The 24,643-nt window shown below is 38.9% G+C and overlaps 1 protein-coding gene across 2 annotated transcripts; it reads left to right on the top strand.

Moving 5' to 3' along the window:
* The first annotated feature begins 660 nt into the window (after positions 1-660).
* LOC120491829 (protein spire homolog 1) lies at positions 661-22,817 on the top strand. 2 transcript variants are annotated; one of them, XM_039689810.2, is made up of 16 exons: positions 663-1,042; positions 8,112-8,143; positions 8,235-8,408; positions 8,542-8,667; positions 8,936-8,995; positions 11,730-11,891; positions 12,414-12,494; positions 14,338-14,464; positions 14,541-14,617; positions 18,424-18,469; positions 18,790-18,857; positions 19,183-19,302; positions 19,926-19,993; positions 20,068-20,095; positions 20,178-20,302; positions 22,419-22,817. In XM_039689810.2, exons 1-16 carry the CDS (start codon positions 775-777, stop codon positions 22,585-22,587), a joined length of 1,731 nt encoding a protein of 576 aa, XP_039545744.2. In that variant the 5' UTR covers positions 663-774; the 3' UTR covers positions 22,588-22,817. The 2 variants fall into 2 exon arrangements, with proteins under 2 accessions (XP_088980591.1, XP_039545744.2); XM_089124465.1 differs by lacking the exon at positions 12,414-12,494 and having other exon boundaries at positions 661-1,042.
* Positions 22,818-24,643: the final 1,826 nt, after the last annotated feature.

Below are 24,643 nucleotides of genomic sequence, written 5' to 3'. Positions count from 1 at the left end.
GAACACATGGACAAAGGAAAAAAAGCTTTTGAATTTGCTATTTTTATGTTATCACATTGTTTAGAGCATAAGAAACAACTGCTGCTCCATGGAACAATTATTTTATTCATGTTATACTATGTCCTCTGTGCACCAGAACTCAGCTGTTAAAAAAAAATGAAATGACATTTCCAAATCCAAAGGGGAATTTTATTTTCATCCACCAATCAATTTTAAGGTTTCAAGATTTGTCTTATTTACAGATTTCTAAAATACATAGGCTTTTTGTATATTGGCTACAGCAATAATGTAATATGTGAGACTTTGTTTTTATGTCTAGTAAGAATGATGGTAACGAATTCAACAAACGTTAGCTTAGCTATCGCGAAACAACCTTTTTTTTCAGGGGCTCGAATTAGTACCGTTCGCTTATGAAACCAAACATTTATTTGCAAATAGTGTACAGTCTTTCTCAATGACACCATAAAAGTTTCATGTAGACTAAATACACAGATATTTATCTTAAATTTTGATTTATCTCTGTGAAAACAATTCTGCGAACCGATTAACAGTATGAACGAACCGATTCACTCAACAACACTAGACTAGACAGCGAGAGCAAAGTGACTCGGTTCTCAGGTGCAGTTAATTACGGTCATTATCATTCATTATATAGGAGAGTTGTGTGAAGCACGCGCATATGAAGGACATAATAAATAATCGTGGAAGTACTCTTTTTATTCAGGTAGCGTTATAAACACTAGTCAAAGCTGACATTCACGGGTTTTGTTAGAGATGATGGAGTTGTCTTTATATGACACGAGCACGGGTCAGATGTGTGCGTATAATCAGATGTCTCTGGCTGAGATGCTCCAGATCCAGGATCAGGCAGTGAGTGAAGAGCAGGCCTGGGCCCTCTGCTTCCAGCTGAGCTGCGTCCTCTCTCAGGGGCCCCGGCCGCAGGGCTCGTGGAGGCGGACTCTTGTGCCGGTGGAGGCCGCAGGAGGAGTGCTGTTCTCCCGCGACGGCAGCGTCTCTCTGCGGCCCAGCTGCGGCGGTGCTGGTGAGACTCTGGGCCTGGAGATTTACTCTTAATCACTTACTGTAATCACCCTTTTTTCCTTTTTCTTTCCCCTTTCCTTTTCTTTTCTCTTTGCTGTTTGCTCATTTCTTTTCCATTTCCTTGACACGAAAATAAAACTAATTTGTTTGTAATTCAAGAATGCTTTGGAACATAGACGTAATGGTCTTGTTTAATTTTAAAGATATTTGGCAAATTTTTGTATAAGTGAAATAAATGGAAAAAGTGAAACCAAGTAAAATATATAGAAGTTTGAGTTTATAAAAATGAAAGATGTAAAAATGTAATTATTGATATTTTATATGAAATATATTTTCAAAATATGTTGGACTCTAAAAATGCCACACACAAAAAAAAAAAAAAAAGTTAAGTTGATTATTCAAAAAAATTAGTTTTCAGTTATTTTGTTTGGGCACAGTAAGGCTCTGGCAGTACCTAACCTTTTCACTATGACAACCAGAATCCTCTACTGCCCATATAAGGTCTATGGTTTGAGTGATCTGAACCATACATTTCCACAATTTTCATAGAATCCATGAAGTAGACGTACTGTTCGATTAGTAAGGGAAGTTTGGCAGATTTTGATATGAATTCAACCTTGAAGAAACGCATAAAATAACACTTGTTATAGCTCGTTATATACGTTATATACATTATTTTTATATACATTTAAAACAGTTTTCTACCAAGAGGTTTCTACCAGTCTTTCATGATTTCCATGTCCATCACCATTTCAAAATAAAGGTCTGAACACGCATGTCTGAACACCCCTGAGGAGTATGAAAATATTCTTGTTTGAAAGCGATGCATTGCTGCTCTGTAATTTATTTTGAAAATCAGTCACTAAATATGAAGACTAGAGATTGTAAGCTTTCAAATGATGTATGTAGTTTGTCAAGATTAGGTTTAGTACTGTTTTAAATGTGTAATGGCCGTGTGCCCGCCTGTTAATCTTAAGGGGTTTTAATTAACTATGTTAAAGCCACACTGTGGGACTTTTGGCCACTAGGAGGCGCTCGACCTGTAACTTTCACGTCTGGCGTCCCTAGAGGCCACAAGCTCTGCAGCAGTATTGCAAATTAAAGTCCACAGTCAGTCAACCGGTCAGCCTCCTGTGTCTTTAGATTGTGTGTGCTTGCAGTGTTTGAGGTGGGCCGGGCAGCCTTGCCGCGCTCGATTCCTCTATAGAAGTAGACTGAGAGAGAGCGAGTCGGGTGAACCCCGTGGGGTTTATCATGCCTGTGAGTGAATGTGGGTGCGGGACAGCGGGCACATTCAATGCACTGAAGACATCGTCGGCCTGAGCTGACTGTAACGTTATGTGTTGGTTTATTTTTACAGAAACCGTGGGACATGTGGTGTGTAACGTTAGTGTTAGTGGGTACCAGAGCCATGTATTGAGAGAGTTGCGACACGCTTTGATGTAGCCGCAAGGCTGTCACGTGGTTCATGGAAGCCCCAATAGTTCCAAAACAGACGCGGGCTGTCATGTTCTTCAATGGACAGACAGCAGCGATTGCATTATTAAACGGTAAATATAAAATTAAACGCACACCAAAGTACTTTTTAAGCTTTTATTGCGTGTGATTAATGTCAGTGTTGCATTTGGAGAGGCAGGTGACAACTTAGATGTTTTTTAGGCTATATTTTTGGAGGGAAAAGCTTGTGTTTATGTTCGCATTGGTAGTTGCACTGGCTTTAGCGGCTCTAACTTAACTTTTCCATGTCATTCATCTGATGATGGACGTCTCATGATATTTATTTTTGCACAACTGGGATGTAGGTTATTGATTCCCGTGATCTTGCTTATAAATTCCGGTTCAGCCATTAGCCTACCGTGATCACGCAAAGACCCGTGGACCGGTGGCCCGTTCAGGATAACAATCACGACAACCAACGTAAAATATAAATAATTACGCTGTGCATGTACAAATGAATGATTTAGGAGGGATATAGACTGCTCCCATGACGTAGCAATGACCATATTTACAGTAATGTTCGGTAAATTTTAACTGTTGGGTATCTTTTCTATTTTGAATGTACTTTATTTTGTATAGTGCTATGGACCATTTAATATGCATGTCCTGAATAAAGATATGATGATGTGATGAGTTAATGAGTAAAATATTTGTTCCTAAATATGATCCATAACTGTTGGGATTCAATTCAGTGGCTAATGTAGCCCTTCATCCTACCCTATTCATAGACTAAACCATTCATCAGAAAACACACACAAATACATATATATATATATATATATATATATATATATATATATATATAGGCCTATATATCTTATGTATGCCTATGATACATTACACAAACACATGCATAACCCTAAACCATTTAAATAAATCAATTGTGTGTATGTATATGTATATCTAATATTATATATATATATATATATATATATATATATTGTGTGTGTATATATATATATATATATATATATATATATATATATATATATATATAAAGAGTTCAGATGCAAAAGCCTCTAAATACCATTTGAAAGTTTCTTCTTTAATGATGATTTTTATCAAGCTTGTATATTTAAGTTCAGTAATTTCACTTAAATAACAATTAATAGGTAATTATCATTGCCATTTAAGTGAAATTACTGAACTTAAATATACAAGCTTGATAAAAATGACCATTCTAGAAGAAAATTTCAAATGGCACTTAGAGGCTTTTGCATCTGAACTCTTCATATATATATATTGTATATCTAATAATTATTTATATATATAATTATATACATATATAATTCATTATATATATATAATATTAGATATACAATATATATATATATATATATATATATATATATATATATATATATATATATATATGATGTTAGAAAAAAATATTATATACATCAGGTAACCATAAGTTAGCTAACAACGTTAGTGAAGTGTTGGTCACGTAAGCTATCGCTGCAATTAACCTATTATCTTCCAATAAACATTTACTAGATCTGGCTACATAACATATAACTACAGACTAGATTCACGAGAGGTCGGCTAATGTGTGTAAAAGTAAAAATTACAGTAATTTCATTAATGTACCAGCGAGAGGACATCGGAAGCACTGAAAATGAATGGGGTTCAATGCTGGAACTATCAGTGGTTGGAACTAATGAGCGGGTCCATGACACGCGTTACTTCCGCATTCCTGAGTTACAATGGCGGTCTACGGGACTGTCATAACTCTCTCAATACATGGCTCTGAGTGGGTACTACTGAGTCGTGGGCACGTTCACTACATTTAATGTATCGTTACATTTGACATGAGTTGATTTTTATTTGTGCGAGCCCTGCACTGAGGCGGGCTGTGTTTGTGTGTTGAAATGAACACTGGGCTGTGGGCGTTTTATTACACTCATAACACCATCGGCTGTAGCCGGAATACCAGAAAACACTACACTGCTTATATGAATATATCTGGGTTACCTTGGAAACAGCATTTGTGTGCAGGCAAGCGTCCGCATCGGTCGAGCACCCCTCCTCCGTTAGCTCACACGCCAGCGAGCGAAGCGAAAGCTGGACCAGTGTTAATTCTCATCCTGGTTTTTAATCTGTCACACTTTTCTTTTTTTAGTTTCCTCTGATAAACCGTTGCCTTCTTTCTTGTAGCTGTTGTTCGGCCATGACGAAAACATACAGACGGCAATCAAACGAGTTGAGCACTAACGTCAGAATTGAGCACTAAGTAAGTTTGGGGTGGTGGGGGAAGTGACGTATGCTTTAAAGCGGTTGAATTTTGTAGTTCTTTTTGTGCTCTGGTTTCTACCCGAAATCCGAAGTTACAAAGTGCTAGAAAAAGAGATACAGACACCTTCAGGCCACGGCAGACGTGTCATTCGACCTATTGTAAGTCGTACCATCTCAATGGGTTTTGGTAATGTATTATAAAAGGTTGAAAAGTTCCAAAGTGTGGCTTTAACTCTTCAACTACTAACTTTTGTTTTGACATTTATATTTAAAGAAATGTTCTGGATTCATTAAGTTTTCTGTAACATTTGTCCATTGCAGACAAAACCGTCATGGGACAAGCAGGAGTTATTGGCAAGGGGGTAATCTATCGACCGGAAGTTGAAGCCTCGCGGGAGCCGCCATCTTGTAGCAGAACTTCACTTGCGTTAGCATTTCCATTGACTCCCATTCATTTTGGCGTCACTTTGACAGCGAATAACTGCAGTTTTTTCATTAATCCCAGTTTGGAAACCCTAGCAAAATGTAAAGCTTAACGCGTTTAGTGTTTTCGCTCTTTAGATATGTGCGTGTATATATGCGTGTGTAAAATCTCAATATGCTATACAATAATCCCATTCAAAACTAAGGGGCTGTTTACACTGCCGTTTTCAACTAAAAACGTAAAACTTTTAATGTGTTTAGGCTGCTCGTTTAGACGACAGCGGTGTTTTGGGAGCCTGAAAACAAGTTTCAAAGTGCAAGTTTTAGAAAATGGTCTCCGTGCAAACAACGAAAACGTGAATCTCTGAAAACGATGACGTCATGCGTGTTCAATCTATAGCCTAGTGTTTCATCGCCATCTAATGGCTGGGCAGCAGAACACAGTGTTTTTATTTGTTTTCGCGGATCCAAACGGGGTGAATGTAGCCTAGAAATCTAGACGCGCCCTAAATTATTTCGCAGCCAGTGTGATCTAGCAACTCTCCATAGACGTTTTAACTGGAAAAACCAAACTCTGGTCAGGCCAATCACATTGTGTATAGAGTCGTTGGGCTGGCTTAACATTATAATGACAGTTGTGACGGTTCACTGCTACTTGAAAACACCGAATGGCTGCGAATGTCTTCCGATTCGGCTTTGACTGCGACTATGGATGATTTGAACTTAAGCTTTTCTTTGAAACCAGAACAAAGAACGGCACTTCAGTCATTTAAAAAAAAAAGAGATGTGTTCGGAGTTTTGCCGACTGGATAAGGTAAACGTTTAATATATCAACTTCCTCCGCTGGTGGGAAAACGCGTGGGACTCAGCCGCCACCTTCTTCGTTGCTCTGATTGGTTGTAGCGCTATCTAGTTGCGTGCAGAGAGAATTTGAAAGGCAACTGTTTATCCCGCCCCTCCGATTGAGCCCCGTCAATGATGAGTTCCCAGACCTAACATCTTGATGTAGATCTGGCATGCCAGGCTAGGGTGAATTTGGATCATTTTGCTAATGTTTGTATGTGGAAAACTTCTGTTTTCAGCATCTCGTTGTCGTTTAAACGTACCCTAAATTATAAAGGAGTAATGAGTAATCAAAACTGAAAGTAGTCGGAATACAATATCTAAAATGAGTAATCTAGATGACAAATTACATTGTGAAAATTGTGGTTATTTACTTAACAACAATTTTCGTAATATAACTTGTAATCCGTAACAGACAGTTTGCCTAATCTGCCCTGCATTTGTAAAAGCCGGATGGATGGGATCTAATTAAAATGTTACCAGGTTTACATGGAATTAAAAGAAATTGAAATGACTGATTTAGTAAGTAATTTGTGTGTGTATAAGTTAGGGATGGGCAACTATTAATCGCGATTAATCACATCCAAAATAAAAGTTTGTGTTTACATAATGTGTGTGTGGTGTGTAAAATTAATTTGTATATATAAATATCCACACATGCATGTATATATTTAGGAAAAATGTGTTCTTAATATATCAAATATTTATTTTTATATATAATATTTATTATGTATAAATGTATATAAAGGATGTACATGCAAAGATATACATTCATGTGTGTATATTTATATATACAAATTAATTATACACATATTATGTAAACACAAACTTTTATTTTGGATGCGATTAATCGTTGCCCGTCCCTAAGTATATTTTCTAATTTAATAATCCCATCTTGACACACTTTGCCTTGTCTTTAAAATAAACAATAAATGTTTAAATAATGTTCATTCCGGTGCAGTTTCTTGACCCTTAGAAGTTCAATTTATGAGACCAGAGTTAAAAAGATTTTAAAAGCATATTTGTATATATGCTAAACAGTGTTTGGAGTAACACATTACAAAAGTAATACATTACAGTAACATAATACTTTTTGCTGTAACGCAGTAGTGTAAGGCATTACTAATCAATTTTCAGTAATATTTTACTCGTTACATGTTCAGTGAGGCTTGTATTACAGTGTATTGTCTGCTTTTACTTCTTAAAGGCAACAGACTATGTGAAAGTTTTAAAGCAGTCTTTTAGTGCCAGTTCAGAGCGGTCGCGTCTGTAACATTGTTTTTTCCTCATAAATGCGAACACGAAAACTAAAATAAAATGAATATTTTAAGTTCCATGGAGACTGGAGAGCCAACCTTTCCTAATCCGATTTGCGCAGTGTAATTAACAGAATTACAAAAAATATATTTTGCCTCCTATTTTTTTGTCACACATGAATGTGTGTCTTTTCCCTAATATTAAAAATAAAACATAGACTGATATTTTTCTAATGTCTGGAGTCCTTTAAGGAAGTAGCCTATATATGTTTCAATACATTTTCTGAGAATTTTTATTTCAAGTTTTGACTGCAAATGTCATGTCCATAATGCTGGACTTCCCCAATTTTAAATAATTTATCCTCAACTAGTTTTGTGGTGTAGGTCTACGTATTTTATAATGTTAACTTCAAATAATACTAATAGCCTAATTTAAAGATAAGGCAGCATTGGATCTGGACGGTAAGGAGAATAACGCTGGAGTTGGAAGAGGTGTGTCGCGATTCTGTTAGTCGTGTGGCGAATCGCGATTTCGGTTTCATATTGCATATCGTTACAGCCCCAAAGTTGTTCTACTTAGTTATTTTGGTGAAAGTAACTCAAAAGTAATACATGAGTAATGTAACGCATTACAATTCTGAGACAGTAATATTGTAAGGTAATGAATTACTTTTAAATAACAGTAACAAGTAATACCTAATGTATTACAGTTTGGAAGTAACTTGCACAACACTGATGCTAAACTGCTCTGTTGTAAGTGAAGCACGCACAACTGTCAGTAGAATAAAACACCTTTTTAAACCTCTCTGTCTGTAGGTAATTCATTTGTGATCGAGACAGAGGAACAGGTAGGCGAGAGTTTCTTCAGTTTGGTGCGTAATCCAAATAAAAGTCATTAATTCCAGCATGTGCCATTAGGATTTGTCACTGTCTCTATAGGCCGTTGAGTTTGTGGGCCGTCTTGTGTACTTGAGTCTGGACTGGGGTCTGGAGACGCAGGTGGAGCGGGAATTGACTGAGGCCTTGGAGATCCTGGTGTGTCAGATGACCAAAGTGAACCTCGGCATCGACCGCTCCGGCCGACCCGTCCGCGCCCTCTGTGATGTCATCCAGGTGCTGACGTCATCAGAATCGTCCGTCTGCTGCGCTCACTGGATCGGGACCGGTCACAGAAGGCGAATATGCTTTTGCTGTGAATGTGTGCGGATGTGGCCTGATCATCCTGGGTCGGTTGTGTTTCTGACAGGTTTGTAAGGAGCGCCTGTGCGATCCCGGCCAGGCTGTCAAGCATTACAAGAGTGTGTGTTCCCGTCTGTTCTCACACACCGTCGAGCTGTGCCAGTATCTGCAGGTCGTCCAACAGTCCCGCGAGGTGAGCGAGTCTGGGAGTGTGATTGATTATACAGTAGTCAACATTTGAAGTGGATCAAAAAAGTTGTCCTACGACAAGAACTGGTTATGTACAAATAACTTTGAGAGGTTTTGATCCACTTCAAATGTTGACCTAACCAAATACAGCTCTCTGTGCAGGGTTGTTATTGTGGTCAAATGAATCATGAACTGGAGTGTGAATGATCTGGAGGGTTTTTACCTGCTGATGGTGACTTATTTCTTTCCCAATTTTATATGGGAAAAAACAGAGTCTGCAGAAACTGCTTGAATCGGAGACCCAGCTGGTTCCACGAGGGACCACTAACTGGGTAAGTAATCGGGGGGGGAAAAATTATCAACTTCACATTTACTATATTTACATTTATTTGTATTCCTGGGTGAGCCCAGTACATGAACAATTTGTGCCCAAGAACTAAGTATGTGTTCCCTCGTTTTAGTAAGTCGTCGCCACGTTGAACTAATTTGTTACCTTGTTTTGAATTAAAGTCCTCATGTGGTGAATCAAGTTTTTATTTTTTTTTTTATTTTATATTTCTATGTGGTGTTTGACCGCAATGCTGAGTATTTTTTCCTTAAAACTGCAGTGAACCTATTGTAACCAATCAGGTCAATGAGTGGATCTCTGAGGCGGGGCCTCCATATCATTTACATATTCATAGAACCCCGTATACTAAATGAGGCAAGATTGTAGTTACATTCAAGCCATTTTAAGGCATGAAAACTTTTTATATATGTAATTTTGGTGATCAAAGGTGAGTTTCAAGGGATACAGTTTACTACAGGGGGGCTTTAAAACAAAGGAATAAAGACTTCTGACAATGTGGCCATGAGGTAACGAATCACGATATACATTTCCCCCAATGTCATTTTATACATGTATTGTTCATGTATTAATGTAATGCTCTGATTAACTTTATCCTGTCCAAATACAAGTCATTTTTATTAAAATCAGCATGAGTTAAAGGGTTAGTTCACCCAAAACTGAAAATTAAGTCATTAACCTGTTAACTGTCACCCCCCCTTTTTTGAATAGACATGAAAATGCACATTTCGAACTTAAATGGTTGTAATTCAAGAATGCTTTGGAATATAGACATATGATATGATTTAAAGAAGACATTTGGCAGATTTTTGTAGAAGTGAAATAAATTAAGAAAGTGAAACAGAAAAAAGTTATAGAAGTTTGAGTTTATGGAAATGTACAATGTAAAAATATTAATTATTCATATTTTACAAAAAATATATATTTTCAAAACCTGGGCTACTCTAAAATGGCAGAAAGATCAAAGCCAAAAATCTGAACAAGTTGTGTTTCAAATTTTAGGTTTATCTCAAAAAATGAGCTTTCAGTAAGATTTTGTTTGAGCGCAGTACCAAACTTTTTCACTAGGGCACAATCAGACTCCATTACTGCCCATATAAGGGCGCCTGCATTTCCATTCCTGTTTTGAGTGATATGAACCATTATTTTCACAATTTTCATACAATTATTTGAAGTAGAGATCCTATTCAGAAGTAGCATGGGAAGTTTGGCAGATTTTGATATGAATTGAACCTCTAAGAAACACATACAAAGAACACGCATGTAAGTCATAGCTAGCTGCCACGTCACAAATGGTGAATTTATTATTTTTTTCTTGATATTTCAAACTTTTCAGACCTTTTTTTCCAAAATAATTGAATGGATTCTATCTTTTGAACTTTTGGCATGAAAACAAACTGAGGTATCTACCATTTTTTCATGATTTTTCATGTTTACTGCTATTTTAAAATAAAGGTCTGAACACGCCTTATGAGTATAAAAATATTCTTGTTTTATATTGATAAATTATGGCTCCTCTGTAATATATTTTGAAAATCAGTCACCAAATATGGAAACTAGAGATTGTTAGCTTTCAAATGATATATAGTTTGTCAATATTATTTAAGGTATTTACTAAGATATTATTGTTTTAAAAATATAGTGGCAAACGTCCCACCCGTGGGACGGTGACAGTTAAGTTTAATTACTCATTAGTCATTAAATGTTCCAAGTGCCTACAGCGGCTCAATTATAAGTTTATCAAGCGACGAGACTACTTTTTGTGCGAAAAAAAAACATAAATAACGGCTTTATTTGACTATTCCATTACTTCATTATTGGCGCATGCGAGAACTGAGACGAGGACGTTCTCCTTCGACTTGTTACCGGCTGCTCACCGCTTAGGAGTTTTACCGCCACCTACCATATAAGATAATGTGCTGATATAGCTGGAAGCGCAAAACTTTCTGTTTACAAGCAGAGGAAGATGCGCGCTGTACATACGCTTTTCAATTAGCGTATTTTCCGCACTACAAGGTGCACTTAAAAGCCTTTAATCTTCTCAAAAAACGACAGTGTGCCTTATTATCATCTTATACGGTAGGGGGCGGTAAAACTCCTAAGCGGTGAGCAGCCGGTAACAAGAAGTGGTCGAATGAGAACGTCCTCGTCTCAGTTTTCGCGCATGCGCCCATAAGGAAATAATGGAATAGTCGAATAAAGTCGTTATTTATGTTTTTTTCGCACAAAAAGTAGTCTCGTCGCTTGATAAACTTATAATTGAGCCACTGTAAGCACATGGAATATTTAAACCTTTTCTTTAATGACTTTATGGGCCGTCAAGAGCCAGTCCCTTAGGAAGTCTATGGAGGAGTGATCCAGCTCTCAGATTCAATCAAAAATATCTTTACTTGTGCTCCGAAGATGAACGAAGGTCTTACGGGGTTGGTACAGCATGGGGGTGAGTAATTAATGACTTAATTTTCATTTTTGGGTGAACTAACCCTTTAAGCGCATTGCAACAAACTCTCACAACTGTGCTGTTTTTTTATTGCAATGCAATTGCCTTTTTCTACATAGACATACGTGTATATATATATGTATGTGTGTACTAATAATTAATATTTTTATATATGTATATTAAATATAAGATATCTATTAAGATGTATATTAAAGCAAAAGCATTGGGAAATGGTCTAAGTCTCAATTTCAGAGTCATGCGTCTTGTCTCCACACTGCAGATGTGCACGTGGAAGGATCTAGTGGATGAGTTGAGCAGAGGTGTAGTGTTGCGGCCGTTAGCGAAGACTTTAACTAAATGCCCACTGCCTGCTGAGACCCCTCCTTTCAACCAGCTTCTGCGGGACATCCAGTGCAGACGATACACACTACGGAAAGTTCAGGTTTGTGTTAGTCTGTCTTAGTTCATTTTCAAATGTTTCTTTTTTGTTCTTTTGTCAATATATTCGCTTTAATGACTTGAAATAATTGCGTAGTTCTGGCATGAAACTCTTGATGGCTCAGGCTGATAAGGCTTTGACTAGCGATCACATTATTATCTACATGGCACAGCTGATGGTCGCTGTTGCATTAGTGTCTAATGAGCTGCGGCTCAACATTCAAAGAAATTCTGGGGTGTTACTGGTAGGAGTTGCAGCGCGCTTTTCAGAAACCCTACAGCTTCCCCAGCTCCACCTGTATAGATCTGCTACTGTGGTTAATTCATGCATGTCTTGCATTCTCACAGCAATGTATTGGCAGTAGCATGTCTCGTTACTTGCTCTGCAGCAAAGTAGCCGATCTATTCAACCAAGACCAAATACATTAACATTGGCATATCCATTACCATGCCAATCTCTATGACCATATCAATCTCCTGAGAGTTGTCCTGACAGAATTTTTGTTGGATGTCCTTGCATTTGTAGAATGTGGGAGACTGCCAAAGAAAGCCAGACCCTCACCAGACTCTTCTAGAATTCATCCGCTCGCGGCCAAAATTACGACCGGTGAGAAGAATTTTGATATTTTATATGAAGACACAATGGAGGTTAAGTGCAACAAACTTCTGTATTATGTAAAACCAGTTTCTGGTTCTGGTCTTTTGTACATGCTTCATTAAATATAATATACCTTCAAAGAAATGAGCAATAACAAGCATAACTGATGTTCATTGCATATGCAGATTGATATCTGAAAGTTTATTTTTCTTACGACCAATATAACGTCAACAATAAATTAGCTGATTACCTTAAAAGTCTGTATATATCACTCTGTTCGTACAGCCGTTAACACTTTCTGTGATGTTTTCCTATTTGTTCATACAACATTTGGCATGAAGCCTATAAGCATCAAGCCAAGTTCTAACAAAACTTAAAGGGACCTATTATGCCCCTTTTTCCCCAAGTTGTAATATACGTCTCTGGTGTTCCCAGAGTGTGTTTGTGAAGTTTCAGCTCAAAATACCCCACAGATAATTTATAATAGAATTATTTATAAAACAAATTTTCCACTATTTGACGGGGTTTTTTTGGCCATTTAAATGCAAATGATCTGATGCTCCCCACGCTGCTTTCCAGGAGAGGGCGGAGCCTTTACCGCTCGTTCTTCTAATACTCTGGCAACAACAAAACTGGAGAATGTCACGCAGCCAAAATGTCAGATTGTGCACTTCCCTCCTAAGCGCCAGGAAACTTGGCCTAAGATAACGTAGTCTGAGCCCCTCTTTTGCTGTGTATAACTTGGCCTGCCACCTAGGGACCCTTAACCAAGCGTCCTAGGCTAGGGCCACAGAACATGTCGTTCTGCTTGCATAGCACAGCGTGATTGGATTGGTACCCCATAGCGTTGAGTAAAGGGAACGTCTCTATTACTTGTGTAACCTTGGTTCCCTGAGATAACGGGAACGAGTATTGCGTAGACGACTGTGCTATGTCGCTACATAACTGGCGTTCATCACTTTGGTTGAATTGAACCTGATTCCTATGGCAAAAATGAGCTGCTTTAATGGACTGACGCCCCGCGTGCTCTCAGCATATGGGTGTATGGGTGTGTAATGGCACTGTGTTTTTGAATTATAGGCTTAAATTCAGGGAGGAGGAGTTTCCCCATAGCGTCTAGCAAAGATGCAATACTCTTTCCCGTTTTCTCAGGTAACCGATGTACCAGACTGATCTCATGAAGTAGCGTGTGTATGACACGCCAAATCGTATTTTCATTTTTGGCGTGCTATCAAGACGCATAATCGCCTTTCAGTGTGTTTATGAACGCCGTTGACTTAACGTTATATAAATATATGACTTACCTCAACCCCATCCCTAAACCTAACCGTCACTGGGGTTAATGGCATTTATGACTGTTCCCTTACCATCCTAGGTAAAAAAAAGATATGACTTACCTCAACCCCGTCCCTAAACCTAACCGTCACTGGGGTTAATGGCATTTATGACTGGAGATTTGACTGCGTGTACAGACACACGGAATGACGCGGACGTTAATGGCGTAGACATATACGCATACACGCGAATACACGCGGATAGCTCAAAATGCGTAGAGATAACACGCCACCTGACTCGAAAGTGGCGTATGTTTACGCAAAAGTCATGATGTCATGTTTGATGTACAAAAGTAACAGAGACATTTGTCGTCTTAAAGTTTCATCAACATATAAACTTGCATCTCTAAAACGGTTTTAGACCAATCCCTTTCTATACAACCATCTGTCATATAAAGAGACCTGCAGTTTTTGCAGAGATTGCAGTTTTCATTTTATAATTGGAAGTTCACTTTTGCGACATCAGATTTATCAGGTTCAACAGGTTTTGCTTTTGCTATTGATTTCCTCTTCCTCAGGCCTCCGAGCGTAAGATGGGGCTCAAGCCCAAAGAGCAGAGCAGTCTACATGAGCTACTTATGGAGGAGATTCGCTCTATAAACCACTGGAAACCCCTGGCACACAACAGGGAGACAACCTACCAATGTACACAACTCTGGGCTTTCAGTTTTTTGTAACTCCTGAATTTGTGAACCACTGACAGTTTTGATCCCTTAAGCAGCAGATGGTGCAACCATTAATAAAGAGGCTGAAGACGCCTCTATTCTGAAGTCGACTTCACACAGGATACCTTCAGATGTAAGTTTTTGCAGGTTCAGAGTCCTCGCATGGCATTTTTGTAACCTATTTTACATTTTGATTACTTGGTTAATTTGTATAATTTTTGTACAATCTCATTTGTACTTTTTCATATGATCTGGTCATGCACCAGTGATGGGTATGCTTAGGGGTGGGGTTAGAGGAGGATCTTTAGGCAGTGTTGTAGTCGAGACCACCTCACTCGAGTCCGAGTCGACACCGAGTCCAGAGAGAGTCGAGTCCGAGTCAAGACCGAGTCCATAGAGAGTCGAGTCCGAGTCGAGTCCGAGACCAGAGACGGTCGAGTCCGAGTCAAGACCGAGTCCATAGAGAGTCGAGTCCGAGTCGAGTCCGAGACCAGAGACGGTCGAGTCCGAGTCAAGACCGAGTCCATAGAGAGTCGAGTCCGAGTCGAGTCCGAGACCACAGACGGTCGAGTCCGAGTCAAGACCGAGTCCATAGAGAGTCGAGTCCGAGTCGAGTCCGAGACCACAGACGGTCGAGTCCGAGTCAAGACCGAGTCCATAGAGAGTCGAGTCCGAGTCGAGTCCGAGACCAGAGACGGTCGAGTCCGAGTCAAGACCGAGTCCATAGAGAGTCGAGTCCGAGTCGAGTCCGAGACCAGAGACGGTCGAGTCCGAGTCCATAGAGAGTCGAGTCCGAGTCGAGTCCGAGACCAGAGACGGTCGAGTCCGAGTCGAGACCGAGACCAGTGAGGGTTGATAACCTAATTTACTTTTATTTACTTAGAGAAATCCTTTTTTTTTTTTTTTTACTGAATTTACTTAGAGTTTAAAAAATATGATCAGTTTAGGGTAAAACGGCCACATAGTAGGTGGTGTTAAAAGTAATTTTATTACAATTTGTCATGCGCAGTTGCGCACTAGAAAATCACCAATCACTGGGCGTGTCAATCAATTTAAAGAAATATTTTATTCACATAAATTAATAATCATGAAAAATATTTTTAATTGAACTCGAGTGGACTCGGGAATAATTCCGAGTCCTAAAAAAAAAATGTTCGAGTACGAGTCAATTCCGAGTCCAAATGGACACGAGTCCATGACAAGACCAAGACCATTAAAATATGGTCTCGAGTCCGAGACGAGTCCGAGTCTCGAGTACTACAACACTGTCTTTAGGGATTTTTTTTTTTTTGTATGATGCACATTGTATGAATTTATAACAAAATTGCCTCCTTGTATTGTATTTGTTTTCCTGTAAGATCAAGTTGGTCCTCTACATATTTCTAGCAGCACTTAACACAAATGCAGAACTTGCAACAGATCTCTTTGGCAAGGCAAGTTTATTTATATAGCATGTTTCATACACTATGGCAATTCAAAGTGCAAAATAAAAGCAAGGAAAATTAAAAGTTATAAAAATTAATTAAGAGATATGTGATAGTTACAAAATGAATTAAAAAGATGATACATAGATAGACTTCTCATCTGGCAAAACACCGGTGTATCATTTTTCACAACTCCCAGTTTTTCCCATGGTGATTACACTGTGTCTGTGGTGTTCAACGCGCCCTAAAATCTATCGGACGTCTCCAATAGACCCAATTTTTCCCTAAAATCGGACTGGAGGGGCTCTAGGACTGACTCATGGGGTAACCGCGGGTTCACTGCCTCATCAGTCCACACCCCAAAAACCCATTTGTTTGGAAGCTCTACGAATGGAATTGATCCAGTCCGCACCTCACAGAACCTCAAATTTAATCACATCAAACTCACCACTTCTACTATTATCAAATCTCTTATCACTTCAATTCTACTATCAAACCGTGGATCCAGTGCGGACCCATGTTGGATTCTCCAACCCCATGTTGGATCCTCGGACGCGCCTTTAGTCTGTTGCGGGTCCGCTACGGATGTATGTATGGAATCACGGATGCAGTATGGAGCCACGGCGGGTCTGCGATCCACCTTCATTGGGGATCCGTCACTGCGTGCAAGTGTGTGCAGATACGGGTCCGTATCGCTGGTCCATTCCGGAAGCCACGGGTTCCTTTTGCTTTGTGGGTAAGGTCTGACTCGAAAATTACATCGAGATTCCTGACTTGATTTTTAGTTGTTTGACCACTAGCGTTAATATATGCATTCACCTTGAGAACTTCATCTTTGTGTCCAAACACAATCCCTGCGTCCCAATTCGCATACTATCCGTCCTAAATAGTATTCGAAAATAGAATTAGTACGTCCCAAATCGTAGTATGTTGAAATGAGTGTTTCAAAGATACCCGGATGGTCTACTTTTTCCTGTCAGAATCCGAAGTGTAGATCGATGCACACTCTAACGGCTGATCTTGACCACAAACCATTGCGCGTTGGACGAGGATTCGGTTAGAACTACAAACACGAGTAAAAAGTGTTAAAAAAACAGAGCTGTCCGTTAAAGATGACGTGATAGTATGTCCCAAAGCTTGCCTACTCTTTTGCTACACACTCAAAAGTATGTACTTTTTCCTCACAAAAAGAGTACATACTTTTAGGGCATAGTATAAGTAAGCGAATTGGGACTCAGCAAATGACTTTTTGACAAAGGACAAAGTTTTGGCACATCCAACTGTTTACTTCATCAATGCATTGGCACAGGGAGTCAATGAGGCTGTAATCTTTAGGCAATAAGGCCAAGTAGATTTGTGTGTTGTCTGCATAGCTGTGGTAAGCAATTTGGTTCTTTCTCATTATTTGGGTCATTGGGAGCATGCACAGGAGTGACGCAAGAATTGAGCCTTGAGCGACTCTGCACGTCATGGATATCCATTCAGACTTATGGTCTCCTATACTCGCATATAATCTCTCAAGTATGATCTGAACTATTTTAGGACTCTCAGAAATCCCTACCGAGTTTTCCAGCCTGTCAAGAAGTATGTTATGATCGACAGGGTCTATTGGCGCTTTTCCACTGCTGGTACAGTCTGGAACCTCAACAGAGGTAGTACCATTTAAAGTGAGCCGTACCATATCATGCAGTGGAAAAGCGCCACAAGTGAGCTGTAACGAACCGCACCATAGCATGCAGTGGAAAAGCCCCAGAATTCAGCACTGAGGTCGAGTAGTACCAGAATTGATGTTTTGCCTGTATCGCTATTTAACCGAATATCGTTTATTATCTTTGAGCGCTGTCTCTGTGCTGTGATGTGATCGGAAACCCAGATGGAAAATTTAAGTATCCATTTGAGATTAGGAATTCAGCTGATTGAAGACAACTTTTTCAATGATCTTTCCCATGAAAGGAAGATTTTAAGATTAGTCTGTAATTGCTCAACATGTTTCTATCCAGATTGCTCTTTTTCAGGAGGGGCTTAACAACTGCAGTTTTAAGGAACTTTGGAAAAGTCCCTGAGAGAAATCAGGAGTTTACCACTTCTAGGAGATCTGCTTCTAAGCAGTTTAACACAATTTTGAAAAAGGAGGTGGGGAGTGTGTCGAGGGCGCAGGTTGATGTTTTAAGGTGCTGTACTGTTGCTTCCAAAATCTTACCAGTAATTTCTTCAAAAACAGACAAACTTTCTCAGGTTGTGGTCTGATCTGTCTTGCCACAGTGCCACACAAAGATATGCTGATCACCTATCTAATGTTATTGATTTTCTCAGAGAAGGAATAGATTACCAACAGACTAGATGGGTTTGCCGTACGGCTTGAAGACCTTTGAGAAGACTTTCTATCATGTAATATAACAGAAATAGAGAAAGCTATAGGAACACTGGGTGAGGAAGGTACTGTTATCATAGCGGGGACCCGACACATCACATTTCAATTTTATAGTTGTGTAAAATGTATTCCCTAACTGTGCAGGAAACTCTTGGTTCAGGATATCCTGTGCAAGGCAACAGAGTTACAGGTGAGATCTTTATTTTTGCTGTAACATGTGCAACCTGACAAGTTTGTGTCCGTCACAATTGACCTCCAAATAAAATAAAAGTAAATTACAACAAAAGAAAAAATATTTAAAAAATTGCTTCATGAGAATTAAGTACATTTAACCCATTAATACACAATACCCATTAAATATTAGTTATTGGGGATTAACTGGCTTGGGAAGTTTCATGTGTTTTCTTTTTGTTTTTAGATGAAATATGATCTGGATTTTTTTTTTCTCATAAGATTTACAAAAATTATTATTTTTTCTTTAATGTGGTAACATATCATCTTACCCCCTAGACATCAGAGTCTGCAAAGGAAACCGCCGGACCAGGTCTTTTGCTTGCAACAGGGATCTCTTTAAATTGGTGCATCAACAGTTTGGAAATTACACTTGAAACGTTTACTCTGTGCACATTAAGTTGCATGAAATGAAGACCGGAGTCTTGTCTGTCTTTTTGCACTTTTTATATCAACAAAATCTCTTGCGTAAGCACCTATCCAAAAAACTACTTGTGTGAACGTAAAGTATCCATAAGTTCACAAATAAAACACTTGTCTATAGTTTTTTAAATTTACTAGTAAAATTTAGTAGTGATTTTCATTTTAGTATTTTTGATGCAACAAGATTTATCTTATTATTCTGACAGTGGAAAACTCTTAGATGCGTTCTAATTCATATTTCCCCCCAAGGTTAAGGGCAGTAACAAGGGGTCTGTTCTCACAACGATTGTTGATGTCATGAAAATGCACAGTTCTGAAGAAAAAGGAGATCTGGATAATATGTTGTGTGAGAGATCCCGGAATTGGCGGGTGAGAATTCCTGATTCAGGATCTAAAAATTGTTCAGACTGCAGGCAAATCAGATTAATTTTTTTCTCAAATCAGATCTTTTCACCAGACTGTCTGCAAATACGATTTGTGTGTCCAGACATAACCAAGGGTTGGTTTGTTAACAGTGTAGATGTGACCGTGTTAGTGACTAAGATTTCAGAAACGCATGGGAACCCAATGGGAAAAATGGAGGTGCATCATCTTGCTCTCCAAATTAACGTTGAGTCATGGTGTAGAACTCTTCCTTCACACAGGCAAAACTAAAAAAAAATGTGATTGTTCTTAGTCAAATCTAAAATCTTCTGACATTCCATTGAATACAGTATGAATACTTCCAGCATTTCCGTCATCGGTTTTGTTATTGTTGTGTGTCGCATTCAGAGTGACGATATCAGCAGCCAGACTAAGATACAACTTTAAAAATCGAATTGAAATCAGACCCCCAAATGTGGTTTAAATCTGATTTCGGGAAAAAAATCTGATTTTGTTTTTTTTTTTTTTTTGGTTTTTTTTTTTTGCTGCTCAGACTTTCAAAAACCCACCTGGATAAAATTTGGATATGGATTTTGTCTGAACATAGCCTAAAAGCCTGTTCTTCTTAGGTTTGCTCATGCTGTGCAATGAGAAGTCTTTATTTCACGTGGCATAATATTTGCTCTCTGTGTCAGAGGTAAGATCACTCATTTCTCTGAATCTGCTCACAATGAAACTTGTGGTCCTGTGACTTCTGCTGTGTGTTCACAGGGTTGTGTGTCCTGAGTGTTGTATAGAGGTAAGCTGGACTCTAATGTATTGAATGTTTGGATGCCATAAATGGCGTCTGGCTGTTTATTTGCATACGTTCTCTGTAAAAGATGCGCCTGCCCTCCAAGCACTGTGTGAACCTTCCGCTGAGCTTCTTCAAGCAAATCGTGATGAAAGATGGTGAGCAAAGCCAGAGAAATTTCTGGAATGAGCGCTGGTCCTGGAATTCAGCCTGGTAAGTAGACAATATCTGTTGCAACAAGTAGATACTGTAAAAAAAATGGTGTAGAAACAATTTTCACTCAGAATTTGCTAGTAAATTTCACAAAAGAAACCGTAAGTGGCGCTTTTAGTTTTTCTACTCTAATTTTTATTTTTTTTGTAAAACCTCCAATTTTTTGTGTATAACTTCGTAGTGCTGTACAGTGAAACATGTATAATGCACATGCTACAGAAAATATCAATCTGCAATAAATTAAACTTGCATGTGTCTGACAGTTTAGTGTCATACAGCCATTTTGTGTAGGATTGCAGTACTGTTTTCATTCCCAACAGGTAAATTGTTCCCACTCATATGTGCCAATATTGATGTACATCAAAGTAACTACTGCTAAAAAAAAAAAAGCGATAGAGAAATATGAATGCGAAAAGACACAGAATGCTAAGCACAAAAACTGGGTTACTTAACATACTTGACTTTGAAAACAGAGAGAGTTGTTTTGCTATGGGAATTGCTTTGGCTGTGAGCAACTACAGAAGCTCCTGTGACACCACATCAGTCTTTGACAGATTCCACTGCCACCTTAATCACTCTGTGAAGCCTGAAGTTGTCTTTCCAATCTTTTGTTGTCCAGTTTTGATGAGCTTGTGTGAATTGTAGCCTCAGTTTCCAGTTCTTAGCTGACAGGAGTGTCTTCTGCTGCTGTAGCCCTTCTGCTTCAAGGTTGGTCGTGTTGAGCTTTCAGAGATGCTCTTCTGCCTCAAGTTGGTCGTGTTGAGCGTTCAGAGATGCTCTTCTGCCTCAAGGTTGGGCATGTTGAGTGTTTAAAGATGCTCTTCTACTTGAAGTTTGGTCATGTTGAGCTTTCAGAGATGCTTTTCTGCTTCAAGGTTGGATGGGTAAAAATGCCTTTTTGATGCCAGAAACACAGAACTACCGCTTACTACTTATTTTTATTTTATTTTTTTGACCTATTTTCTCTAAACTCTAGAGATTGTTGCTTCAATGCATTTAGGGGTTTGGTCCTGGTCAAGACCATCTCCTGAACTCTAAACTGAATGTCAGAATGGGAAAGAAAGATGATTTGAGCAATTTTGAGCGTGGCATGGTTGTTGGTGCCAGACGGGCCGGTCTGAGTATTTCACAATCGGCTCAGATACTGGGATTTTCACACACAACCATTTCTAGGGTTTACAAAGAATGGTGTGAAAATTCAAGCTGATAGAAGAGCAACTTTGACTGAAATAACCACTCGTTACAACCGAGGTATGCAGCAAAGCATTTGTGAAGAAGACACAACACACACAACCTTGAGGTGGATGGGCTACAACAGCAGAAGACCCCACCGGGTACCACTCATCTCCACTACAAATAGATAAAAGAGGTGACAATTTGCAAGAGCTCACCAAAACTGGACAGTTGAAGACTGGAAAAATGTTGCCTGGTCTGATGAGTCTCGATTTCTGTTGAGACATTCAGATGGTAGAGTCAGAATTTGGCGTAAACAGAATGAGAACATGGATCCATCATGCCTTGTTACCACTGTTCAGGCTGGTGGTGGTGGTGTAATGGTGTGGGGATGTTTTCTTGGCACACTTTAGGCCCCTTAGTGCCAATTGGGCATCGTTTAAATGCCACGGCCTACCTGAGCATTGTTTCTGACCATGTCCATCCCTTTATGGCCACCATGTCCCCATCCTCTGATGGCTACTTCCAGCAGGATAATGTTTCTTGAACATGACAATGAGTTGACTGTACTAAAATGGCCGCCACAGTCACCAGATCTCAACCCAATAGAGCATCTTTGGGATGTGGTGGAACGGGAGCTTTGTGCCCTGGATGTTCATCCCACAAATCTCCATCAACTGCAAGATGCGATCCTATCAATATGGGCCAACATTTCTAAAGAATGCTTTCAGCACCTTGTTGAATCAATGCCACGTTGAATTAAGGCAGTTTTGAAGGCGAAAGGGGGTCAAACACAGTATTAGTATGGTGTTCCTAATAATCCTTTAGGTGAGTGTAGAAATACTGGACATCTGACTATCTGGACATCTGTACAGTATATTATGTATGTCCAATTTACATACTGCTACTGTACGGTGTAATGTTTGTCTGCTCTATGCCACAGGATTCCTTTGGTTCTAGTGTCGTGCGGGAAGGACTCGACATCTACTCAGGCTCGGGCTATGCGCGACTGGTACAGTCAGGACATCTGCGTGAGCTGCCAGAAGAATTTATCAAAGGCGTGTGACTCTGTTCTGTCCAGTTGTCCCATCAAAGACTCTCAGGAGATATGACCACTCTCCCTTTTCATCACTTTTATCTGTTCCTCTATTTGTATATCAGCTGTGTTTTCTTTGTTTGTTTCTTTGTTTGTTTGTTGTTTGGGGGTGGGGTTGTTCATAGTGTGGCACCATGTTGGTTTGAAATGTTTCTTTTTCACCGTTTTGCTAATATTTAGGTTTTACATTGTGAACTAAATTTAAATGTGCTTATAATAAATATTTTTACCAAAACGTTTGTTTGCATGTGGAGAGCATGAATGGTCTTTATTGCAGAGAAAAGAAATATGGCAAAAACACGCAAGGGTGATTTGTCAGTGGTATAAAACAAATGCAAACTAAATGAAATGCGTCTTATTGAAGTGACGTTTTCTGTGTATAGACCATTTCACAAGATGTAAACAACACTGGTCCAGAAGCACTTCCTGTTTCAGTTTGTAACTGTTTTCTTTGTTTCACATGTAAAGAAAACATCTTAAAGATGTTTGTTTAACTTTTTGATTCAGTTTTATATGTTCTGTCGGTTGTATTTTATCCCAGCTTTTATGTAGTGTTAAAAAACTGAAACAGGAAGTGCTTCTGGATTAGTGTTGTTTACATCTTGTGAAATGGTCTATAGGTTTTCTGTCAATTTTTACACAAAGAAAAACACTGATCAGCCACAACATTAAAACCACTGACAGGTGAACATTATATCAATAACATTGCTTATATCATTACAATGGCACCTGACAAGTGAACAGTCATTCTTGAACTTCAACTTAGCTTGAAAATTATTAATAATCAGTCAACACTTGTTATAATTAATTATGAATATTTGGGTCAGTTTATAGAATAAACTTAATGTTGTAAAATTAATTACAATCAATTGACACGTTTGTCCTCTGAACATTCAGTGTTAGTCGTTTAAGTTCCAATAAATGTACATTTTTAGGGTATGGGAAGTCTCTTACTGTACAGTACTACTAAGAGCAAATAGTCAAAATCTGCACGATTAGGGACTCCAGTATATGAGCTTAAGACACGGACAACTTTACATTCATGAACAAGACTATTAATTAGACCAAACAACTACTCTAAAATACACATACATGCGTACAATTTACTAGGAGAAAGAGCTGAAGCAAAATACAGGAAAGTTATAGCATTGTTTGATGTTCAGTAGATCAACAGCTTGAGCAAACCATCAGTTCTAACCTGCCTTTTAAAAGGCGTACAGATACTTGATGTATCAAATAACGAGACTAAGTTTGATACTTGCATGTCTCACCCATTTGAATTAAACTGTCCTGATGCAATTTGTTGAGGCTCCAGTCGATCTTTGCTGATGTTGTCTTGATGAACCAGAGTCAGAGGATCTTTGTACGGAAAGACAAGGTCGCAGCCTGGCACAAGCTTGGGGGTCCTTAAAAAACGTCTGGTTCAGCATCATCTTCACATCAGGATTTTAGAAAGGGACTAAGAGGGCGTGATCTTGTGATCAGTGATTTTAAAGTGTGAAGATGTCACACCCTCTGGATGGTTGTGAGCCAATAAGAAGTTGTTTCCGTTGGAGGGAATTTCTTTACACCCTTTTGTTCAAGCTGCCCTTTGAGCATGTAATTTGATTGGGTGTTAAACAAAAGACTCTTTAAGATTATTATAATAGTATTGTGTCACAAAGTTAGCAAAATGTAATGTACATTAACAAATGGGGGACGAAGATTGGAGTTTATAGACACCAAACATGCTACACATATGATTTTGGTTAACCATAGTATGCAAGTCTGAAACATTAATTCAAAAGAGTTTAGAAGAGAGAATGAATACATAGGCCAAACCACATAAAAGGAAAATCTAGAGATGAGAAAATTAGGTACATGTTTATGGTAAATGAATGTTTATACATTTCTCGAGTGGTTATATAGACGAATCCGACGAGCGTTCTGTGTAGGTTGCCATCTTGTGGCGACGCCATTACTGAGCTGTTACACCGGCATATAGACATATGCACCGGTATGTAAACAAACCTCGGTGATAACGCGAACGCACCCTCGATGACAGCTACAGACAGGCAGAATGACTTGTTGGG

Source organism: Pimephales promelas, chromosome 20, assembly GCF_988280905.1.
Source record: "Pimephales promelas chromosome 20, fPimPro1.hap1.1, whole genome shotgun sequence".
NCBI lineage: Eukaryota > Metazoa > Chordata > Actinopteri > Cypriniformes > Leuciscidae > Pimephales > Pimephales promelas.
This window is presented reverse-complemented; position numbering and strand designations above follow the sequence as displayed.